Source organism: Aythya ferina, assembly GCF_964211825.1.
Source record: "Aythya ferina genome assembly, chromosome: 1".
NCBI classification, from domain to species: domain Eukaryota; kingdom Metazoa; phylum Chordata; class Aves; order Anseriformes; family Anatidae; genus Aythya; species Aythya ferina.
In genome coordinates, this window is record NC_140296.1 from 65,155,488 (window position 1) to 65,166,437 (window position 10,950).

Sequence of the window (10,950 nt, forward strand, 5' to 3'; positions counted from 1 at the left end):
ATCCAGCCCCATCAACTTGTGCATATCCAAGTGCCGTAGCAGGTCACCAACCAGTTCTTCATGGATAGTGAGGGCCACATCCTGCTCCCCATCCCCTTCCACCAGCTCAGGGTACTGGGTATCCAGAGAACAACCGGTATTGCTGCTAAAGACTGAGGCAAAGAAGGCATTGAGCACCTCCGCCTTTTCCTCATCTCTTGTAACTAAGTTTCCCCCCGCATCCAGTAAAGGATGGAGATTCTCCTTAGTCCTCCTTTTTGTGTTGATGTATTTATAGAAACGTTTTTTGTTATCTTTAACGGCAGTAGGCAGATTGAGCTCCAGATGAGCTTTGTCCTTCCTAATTTTGTCCCTGCACAGCCTCACTACATCCTTATAGTCCTCCCTAGTGTCCTGCCCACTTTTCCAAAGATTATAAACCCTCTTTTTTCTCCTAAGATCAAGCCACAATTCTCTGTTGAGCCAGGCTGGTCTTCTTCACCGCCAGCTCATCTTTGGGCACGTGGGGACAGACCGTTCCTGCGCCATTAAGATTTCCCTCTTGAAGAGCGCCCAGCCTTCCTGGACCCCTCTGCCCTTCAGAACCGCCTCCCAAGGGACTCCACCAACTAGTGTCCTGAGCAGCTCAAAGTCAGCCCTCCGAAAGTCCAATACAGCGGTTTCACTGGTCCCCTTCCTGGCCTCGCTAAGAATAGTGAACTCCACCATTTCGTGGTCACTCTGCCCAAGACAGCTCCCGACAATCACATCCTCCACCAGTCCTTCTCTGTTTGTGAAGAGAAGGTCTAGCGGGGCACCACCCCTGGTAGGTTCACTAACCAGCTGCGTCAGGAAGCTGTCTTCCACGCTCTCCAGAAACCTCCTAGACTGCTTTCTCAGGGCTGTGTTGTGCTTCCAGGATATGTCAGGGAAGTTGAAGTCCCCCACGAGTACAAAAGCTGATGATTTTGCAACTTCTGTCAGCTGCCTGTAGAACTCCTCATCCGTCTCCTCATCCTGGTTCGGCGGTCTATAGCAGACCCCGACCAGGACACTAGCCTTGTTGTCCCTGCCGATCCTAACCCAAAGGGACTCGACCTTGTCATTCCCAGCCTCGAGTTCTACAACCTCGAAAGACTCTCTAATATAGAGAGCCACACCACCACCCCTTCTGTGCTGCCTGTCCCTTCTAAAGAGCTTATAGCCAGGCATTGCAGTACTCCAGTCATAACATATATATTTTAATAACATATTTCTTCACATGGATGTGTCCTGACTACAGACACAGTTAGTTTCTGTTTTTTTCTTGCAGTGATAGAAATATAACAGCAGGCACGGCATGGTCTGGGTTAATGCTGTGACATAGGATTAGGGAACAGGGTCTGCAAATGCACATGATTAAACGTATCTAACAGAAATGCTCTTCCATCATTTCTAACACAGCTTACAGCCCTGACCTTTTAGACTCATTTCATCATCAGAATCATTTTGCAAGGTCTGATATTTTATTTTATTTTAATTTTTTTTTTTCAATTTAAGCCCTTTCCAGGTCTCTATGTAAAGTGATTTTATTTTGTATCTTGTCTTGCAAAAAGTTCTTAATATTCTGTAATACATGATTATTATGTAGAGCCATGTACCAGAACTAAAAATATGCAACTGAACCACAGGTATGGTTGCTTGATAAAGTCTTAAACATAGGCAGATATTTGAAGTCACTTGCACACACACAGAAACAGACTTTGGGCATGGGCAGAGTGTTTCTTCCAGAACAGAAGTTGGCATCATATGGACAACTGATGACTATGTGTACAAGCTACCAAGGAAGTTATCAATTGCCCTAGAGAATTCTGCTATTTTTCTGGCCCTCCTCCCAGGGACACACACAAAAACTCCTGTCCACCCTTCATTGTTGAAATCTCTGCATGGTTTTTATTGTCTGTTTTTTGGTCAGACATTAGGTGAATAGCCTGTAGATTATCACACAACAAAACATAGCAGTGGAAAATATTAGCTGTGGCAGTTAAGGGAGAGCATGATGACTCAATCTACATGTGCCTGCTGGTGCATGTTGAAGGGCCACCAGGGATCAGTGACCTGTTCAGAGCACACTTCGGCTCCTGTTTGAGCCACGTGCTTGTATTTGCTCTGTGCTGAAGGCTGAAAGGGAGAGACGGAGGGAAAAGAAAGGATTCTGATGCACATCAAGCTCCTACTGCAGGCAGGTATTGAGCTGGTGCAGAGCTGGGGCTGCCCAGTCCAAGGGAGGGAGAAGGAACCATTCCTGGTAATACAGACACTTTCTATGCATGTGATGGTGTCTTCTTTAATTGGTTCTCTACAATTTTTGCTGGGTCTGACTCTCTGCTTCAAGTTCTCAAATTGCATTAAAAATAAAATAAATAAAAAAATAAAAAATAAAATAAAAATTTTAAAAAATAAAACAATACAAATTATCTGTAGGCAGAGCAGACAGCATGTTCCCTGCATGATGAATGTGTGGCCAAGTTCTGAAAGGAGATTTAGGCACCTCTTCATAGAAACATGACAAATGTTTTCCAAATATTCATTCTTGGGCAACTAGTGATTTCAACATGGATGGTGTTTAATGCCCAGAGAAACTAGAAATAAACTAGGAAATAAGCTCAACATTCAGGAAAAGAACACTGAACTGAGAAGGAAATTATAAAAAAAAAAAAAAAAAAAGTAAGAAAATGGCATAAAGCCATAAGAAACAATAAGCACTTTAGCGGTAAGGGTCATTTCATGGCTGCAGGGAGGTACAGAGCAAATATCCACCTCTGATCTTGTGATCCTTGGCTCCTTTCAAAGCTAGTGGAGACAGAGTCACTTCTAAGACACAGCTTATATCACCCTAAGGACCGTATCTGAAGTATGTCAGACAATTTGTACGCTGACTGTGCAAATTTTTTTTTATTATTTCTTATGAAAGAAGACTGAGTGATTGGGAAATACTTGTTTTCAGTTAGATGATTCCCATCCATCTCTAAGGTCTTCGGCATTTCATGTTTCCATGTAAATATGTCTCTTAGAATTGTATTTATTAATATGTGGTTACCTCATTTATTAATTATTTTAATAAAAAGACTGACAGCCTAATTTCAGTTTCTGAGAGAGGGGATGCCAAAGAGGAATTCAGATTACATATCTCCTGAATAAGTACTTTTGTGTTTCCATTTACTATACAGCCTAATGAATATCAGATGCCTGAAATTATGCAGAAAAGTTTCTAACCAATCATCAGTTGTAATATTATACTAAAATCAGTAAAACCCCTTAAGTAATGATATTGTTTGTCCTTTTTTTTTTTTAGATAAAGGAACTGTAAGCACATTTTATGCCTTCCAGTTTATTAGGCAAACTTTTCTTAGCCCCTCTCTTTGAAACAGCAAAAAATTTCTGATATCGAACAGAAAAGAACTACCTAGAAAAGTTTGCATAGGTCCTGTTGATTACAAGCACAACAAAGTCTACTCATTTAAAATACAGAACTTTTTTGAGTTCTGATGGAGAACTAAGTTTCCTTAAACATTACTGATAAGTGGTGTTTCCTGACAATTTTATTTATAGGAATACTACTTTAAATCCCATTCTAAGCCCACTTGGAAAAAGAGCTATCCACATTCATGAGCCAAGCAAGGAGCTGCTAAGAGTATTTCACACTGGGACATGAGAACTTACTCTATAAGGGCTCAGACAACTTCAGTCTTGAGCTCTTGCAGAATCAAGTCAAGGAAGATTATGTTTTCACCCCTGGGAAAACAAACAAGCAAACAAACAAAACCATCATATTCATTCTCACAGAAAAGCCATTCACTTCACTTGGGATCTCAATTTCTCAATTGCATCTCATGAGCTGAAAGCTTACAATATATTACATGTTTATACTCAAAGTACTTTAGTTTAGTGAAGTGTGTTTAAGACACAGCATATAAAATCAAGGCAAAAGATTAAGAAGAAAATTATTTGTTTAAGGTCACAGGGAAACTGAACTTTAAAACAAAACCATGAGCAGCCCAGTTTCTCATTTAATGTATTCTCTGGCAGCTTACAGGGGAATAAATCAATAACTGCTTTAATGTGACTGAATAGATTGTTTGCTTACATAGTTGGGTAGTATGGGTTTTCTGAAAAGACTAAAGCCCTCATTTAGATAGGACTTTGGTTCATCAGTGGTCATAAAGATATATACACACACTCTACTTAAGTTAGAACAAGTTTAAGAGTGGAGCCCTCTCTTGCACACAGGACAAGGACATGTTACCGCATGGAAGATGTGACCTCAAATCACACAGCTTTTAATTACCACAAAGGCTGAGGAAGAAAGAAAACAATCAGCAGACACCTTCAAACATGAACAAAGAGCTCAAAAGTAACAAACAAACAAAAATTTTTAGAGATGTACTTCAAAACTGTACAGCCTCAGAATCTAATGTTGGATTCCCTGGGCTGGAGAAGTCACCATCTGTCCTACATTAATTAATCTACTTAATATTTAATCCTGATATGGCATTACATAGCAATTTTGAAAATGAACTTCAGAAGTTATCCACACCGAAATACTGCCTTCCCTACAACTTTGGAAAGTTTACATTAGTGCAAATATATTGGGAAAAGATGAAATGTTTCTTAAAGTTTTCATCTGTCCAGAGATCTGAAGTGTATAACAGGACGTTGGAGAGAGTATGTGAGAGGTGGTCAAAGTTGCATGACAAACAATTTTAGGATGCAATATCAGTTTGTGCATATATGGTCTCTTTGTGAGTGTTTTACTAAATATTGTGTTTTTCTTAAATTAAAGTCTAATGCCTAATCTTTCAATGATATATTTAACAGTTTTTATTTCAGCCTGCTTGCAAAGTTTACTCAGTTCATTTGGGAAAAATGTGTCCGTCCTGTCCTTGTGTCCCCTGCAAACATGAATGTTTGCTTAAATGTATAACCATGAGCCTGTCAAACTGTGGCTAAGTGGTGGGTAACAGGAGTAAATTTAGCAAATACATCCATTTCCCCAACTCTGTGACGTGCAGTTTCCACTGCAGTGACCTAGTTGATGGAGCTGCAAACAGGCACAAGCACCAGGGGAAAGCCATTTACGACAGAAACAGCCCACATTGTTCCTTCCCTAACTCCATCCTTTATGCTCTTCATATGAAGTCCCAACAGCTCTTATGCTGTTATAGCAAGTCTCATGATATTTACTGTTCTCCTTAAAATCCACATTACATGCTCATTGATCAGCATCTGCACTGTCCATTATTTTCTAAACCATTTGCTTTCAGAGAATGATTTGAAATCATAAAATAGAGGTGTGGAAAACAGCAAGCAAATAAATAAAACACCTACATCTTCTCTATATTTTTTCCTTTGTGCTCATAGGAAGCTCCTGGTACTGGGTTTTGGTTCATGATTTTTAAGTGCCTGGGGTAGGCAATGAATTACCCAGTAAACACCATGCGGCTCGATTCCACAGTAAGCAACATTAATGTCCATTGCTCTGTTGATTTTGCTGGGAAGAGAATTAGGCCCACTTTCTGGATCACTTCCCAGGGAAATAGTTATGTGATTTTAAAAGAGAAAAGGCACTTCAAACAAAATGAGTGATCTATGGCCATGCATTTGCATTTGAAACAAACTCATCTTCCTACATTCACTGGCTGTTTCCTAAGTATCCTCCAGGCTATAGACCTGGGGGATAAGACCTTCACTCTCAATTGAATTTTAGACAGGAAGAAGGTGTTTTTCATAGCATCACAAAACAATGTGTAAGGGAGCAAAACAGCTATGAAAAAATCAGTCCTTTGCAGAAGCCCTTTAAAAGTCAAATTACTTTTTAAAATGTTCTTACATTTTGAAGTTGGCGTAGGTGTGTTTTACATATCATCAAATATTTGCCAAGTCATAAAGCTTAGTTACCCACTACAGACTCCTTTATGGTTTAGGAAAATATTAAAGGTTGTAGGTTTATCATCATCAGCAACATTACTATGTGTTTTAGAAAGAAAAATTAAAAAATGGTACATACCTTCATTTGTTACTGGAGAGTTAAATTCTACTGGAGCCAGTGAACTTACTGTAACATAATTTGAAATTCTGGTTCTATAATGAAGTTTTTTATCCTAGTAGGACAGACTTCTGTCCTGTGAGGTGAATAAATAAATAAATAAATAAATATTTTAAAGGGTTTACTCTTACGGAGCTTGATGTCAAACTTCAGTTCTTAATTAGCTTTCCTACAACACATCTTTCTTATGGATCATGAGCATTAGGGCAATTGCTCTTTGCTTTGGCAAGCCAAAATCAGACTCAAGGCACAAAGGAGTGTAAGGGATTGCAGAAAAAGTGTAAACAACACAAATAAACCCTCTCCACCCAGTCTATATAGTTTTGTCATTTATTTGCTCATATATGTTCCTTTTATATTGTAGCCTTTAATATCGTAGCCATTACTTTGTAGTCCTTGTAGTTCTTGCAATTATGTTTATAAATCTAATCCACTTTGCCACTCACAAGGCATTCATAGCAGTCAGGAGGAAGGCTGTGATCTAAGCTAGTCAACAAAAGTGTCAAAAAACTCTCTTGCTGACAAATAACTTTCTAACTTTCTTTTCTTCAGTAATTTTCTTTTCTTTGGTAACTACAAGGTATCAATCAGTGAGATCTTAAACAACCACTTTACCATATAGAATATACTTTTTCTCCTCTAGAGCTCCTGAATCAGTTTTGTAAATTGTATACAGTTTTTCTAAAGTCCATGGAAGACAAAGAAAAAAATTCTACAATGAATGAGATGTTGTTCTCACCACCCTGTTATCAATAAGATCTCAAAGTCTGTAAAAAAATTAACCATTCCATTTAACATGTCCCTGTTCAGTCTATGATGCTCAATGCACACATGGAATGCAACAAAAATCACACACCTGGGAATTTTGTTTTCAAGTGCTGTAAAGAACTGAAATGCTGCCAACTTACTCTATACCTACATTTTTCTTTAACACATTTTGGATTATATCATTTCAAGAAAGCAGATGAACAATGGTATTTAACTGCAGATGGATACATCTAAATGTTAAGCCACCTGCTACTATTCTATGCTTTTACTCATGTTTATTCATTTTATTTTCCAGTGAACATTTTTAGTTATAGTTTTGCAGGCAAACTTCTTCAGTATACCCTTTATACACAGTCGTAAAAGTAAAAGAAAAATATTAACAAATATTGTGAGTGTTGTAAGACTTTCCAAATGGAATTGCAAAAGAATGTTTTTAACACTCTTAGGAAAAGTTTCCATGTGCACAGTTCAATCCTTGCCAGTGGTCAAGCTGTCCCAGCCACCCAGGACACACTGTTGATAGTAGAGCCAGTCAGGGAAGCTGAAGTCAACTTTAGCATTCTGGGCTTTATGGTTTTTTCTGCTTGCTTGTTCTTTGATGATCTAACCAATTTTAGGAACTGTACTGGAACCTCTTGCATGGGCACAAGTGTCACTGCAGAATGGAAGCCTGCTGTTCTTCCATCCACCTGATTTATACAGTAGACCTGAAGAACCATTCCACAAGCAAGTCACCTCATGAGAAGCTGACCCATTTGCTGTTTTAATTCCACAATAACACAGGTATTCTGACAGAAGCCAACAAGCTCAAAAGGCACCATCAACATATTTTTTTTCCTCATCCCTTAAACACATAACATTTTTTCTCCTCCCTTAAACACATACCTTTTTTCTCCTCTCTTCAAATAAAATCTTTGCATCCCATTAATAAAAAAAAAACAACAAAGGTAAATCAAAGGATGGAGAAAATCCAGTCCTACCTGTTTTCTCCCTGAGAAGACTAGTGACTGAATTATTCATCTCTGTTATGAAGTTAATGTTATGAAGACACGGTAGCAGAGGCCTGGTGAATGTATTCAAAACCCTGTGCATCTTATGTGAATACATTTCTTCAAAGTTGCAGTGAGAAAGCTGTATGCTAAAGTTTCAGACAACATGGACCAGTAGACTATCTCATCGCATTAATGACTCACAAAAATGGAAAGGAAACATGGAAGGAAAAGATATGTTTTTCTGATCCGCACAAATTTATAAATAAATAATTAAATAGATAGATAGATAAACCATCCCCCCCCCCCCCCCCAAAGGAAGCAAACAAAAAAAAACAACAAACAAACAAACAAACAAAAAGTGTGTTGTTGATAATGGGGTCTGTTTTTGGATTACCAAAGCCTATGCTTTTATATCATACAACACTGCTAACTCCTGAGAGGTCACTTTGGACATAGCAGCAGCTTCCCAGAGGAAGCTGCTAGGCTGAGATAACTGTCAATAGTGCAGCACAAGTTTGAGGAAATGAAGGGCACCAGAGGAAAGCACATTGTTAGAAATAGCAAGAGTTTGTAAGTCAGTTGGAAAACGTGTGTTTGGATTCACAGCCTGATTCTACTTCAAGGGCCGTGGGAGTGCTGCTCAGGATAAAGCACTGGTATGAGATGCACCTCAACCTCAGAGGGGGAGAAGAAAAAAGGATGTGCTCAGACCTGTCCTGGTGGCCTGGAGGCCACCAAAGCAAGAACACAGAGCAAAAGGAACTGGGTCCCCCAGTCTAGGTGAGCATAGGATCATGTCTAGTTGTTGTACCCACAGGACAGTTTATGTCTTGCCTTGGAAAATCTTTTTTGAATATAGGAATAAATGCACAAAGGCTCACTGCTTGGCAATGTAATTATAAAAGTGATGGATCAACTTGAAGGGACAAAACCTGCCCTCTGACTGTGCTTTTTCTTTCTGTTTTATCTTTTCTTTATTTTTGTAAATAATTAACACAATTATTTTAAGTTAAAAATTTAAATCTAACACTACAAAAGCTTGTTGCAGGAAAAGTTTTATCTGGACAGAAGACGAATGCAGAGAGACTGTTTAACTTTGATGAACGTTTTGAGTATATCTGACATCTATTCCTGTAAGTTAATTTGTTATTGAATGTGCATCATGTAATTTTAAAATAAAGATTTTGCTTTGGGGAAGAACAGAAAGCATCTAATGATGAAAACTGTCATTATCTGGGACAAAAGGGAATTCATGTTATAGATCAATAGATAATTGCAAATGGCAAATGGAGTATTTTCATGAGGCTTTGTTTGTGATGGAAGCAGACTGTTTACTGGAAGAAAGAACTGTTTACTGATGGCACAGATTTTTCTGAAAAAGAGGGAACTACCATGTATGTTCATTCACTTAGTCAAACTCCTTCTTCTAGTATGTTGCCTCTTTCTAGATGACGTTTGAATCTATTAAAAATAAGTTATTTCAAAAATAGGATACGTTAAGGAATATTTATCAGCTCTCTTCTATGTTTCATAAAGCCTGCAGTTAAATGTTTTAAGCCATGAATTTCTCTTGGTTTACTGTAACAAGGGAACCAAAGCATCCTTCTATTTATCTTACACCGTGAGATAACTAACTCATTGAGTGGCTTCATGCACCTGTGTTGAAAAGAATAGGATAAGAGAATTATCAATGAACTCTTACCAAAGCAGGAATTGACAAATCCATACCACCTACAACCATGCTCCCCTCCAATCCATTTGCCATGGATGTTAGATGCAAAACTGAGGGTAGTGCCTGAGATGCACACTAACATGTCACTGATACTGATATTCAGGAGGAGCATGTTGACTGGGTTACGGAGGGTTTTAAACTTGCAGAAGAGGATGAGGACAATCAAGTTATTCAAGAAACCAAAAAACAAGATAAATCCAAGAAAAACAGCCACTATTGTGTGCCCATTTCGTGAGAGTCCAGCCCTAGGCTCTACAGGATCTGCAGGAGCATCAAAGCTCAGGTTGTATGTCCAAGTGTGGTTCATTTCGGACTTTGCCGCAGGTAAATGAGAGTAGAGACACCAGGTGCCCTGTGCTGAAGTCCTCTGGCAGTTTCACAGAAGTGTCCCTCCATTACAGGTCAAATCATTTCTTGCAAATTTTTCTCAGTTGAGATATCTCTTGGATGGTTACTCAGGCATGAAATATTGTATTGTAGCACAGGAATATTTTTCTACTCTTCCTTTCAGTGGTCAGTTCTGCTTGGGACCTCAGGGCAGAAAAACCAAACAATCACCTCAAATTCATCTTCTGTTTAAACCCAGGATCATGTTAGATGATCTTTTTTGAGAGTCAGACTGGAAGCTATCTTAAAAAGGTGCTTCCACATGATCTCTTCTTTCAGAGCAAATGGGCAGCCCTCCTACCAATGAGTAGCTACTGTTTTTCCTTCTGCTAACCCATCTTTCTGAAAAAGAAAAGAGAAGAAAACAAACGGTAAAGACAAAACCACCTTTTCCATATGAAGACCAAACAATACATACATGTATGTACAGTTTCTCCTCTTTGAACTGTATCAAATATTTCTGTCTTTTCTCTGAATTTCAACAACAGCAACAAAATCAGTTTGTGGAAATTTTCTTTGCTATTCAAAACAGTTTTTTCTTAGCTCTCTGTTTAGCATGGAAAAGGCTATTTTCACCTTTCCAGTAAAGTTCCTCAGAAGAGAAAATGCATGTAAGATAGATCTTTCACATCAGCTTTCCAGAGGAAAAGCTGTATCATCTTCTACATCAAGGCAATCCACCAAGCTTTAGTCTTGGCTAGAGTTTAATTGTAACCAAAATTTTAGGAGGAGAATTTATTTCTTTACCCAGAAAGAATAATTTCAAGCTCAGTCCCTGAAGCTCCCATGTGCTTACAAAGGTTGGCAAAGCTCTGATATCAATGTCACTTCTCCTACATTTACCAGTGGACAGGTGTTCACCTTCATTATTTATAAAGTAGACAAACATCCAGAGCTTCGCATCTCTCTCCTGCCACAGACATGAATTTGTATAGACTCACACAGTGAATACAATGTGTGTGTGTATTTTGTGAAGCAACAGCAGCATGCTTAATGTGTAACTGTTT

General features: G+C 38.6%; 1 protein-coding gene across 1 annotated transcript in view; it reads right to left on the bottom strand.

The window, feature by feature from the left end:
* Positions 1-10,270, bottom strand: part of LOC311427532 (pinopsin-like) — an 86,215-nt gene extending 75,945 nt beyond the window's left edge. The window contains exon 1 of the mRNA XM_084504978.1: positions 9,527-10,270. Coding sequence (XP_084361104.1) covers positions 9,527-9,863 — 337 coding nt within the window. The 5' untranslated portion in view covers positions 9,864-10,270. The remainder of the gene's footprint in view (positions 1-9,526) is intronic.
* Between the last annotated feature and the right edge of the window lie 680 nt (positions 10,271-10,950).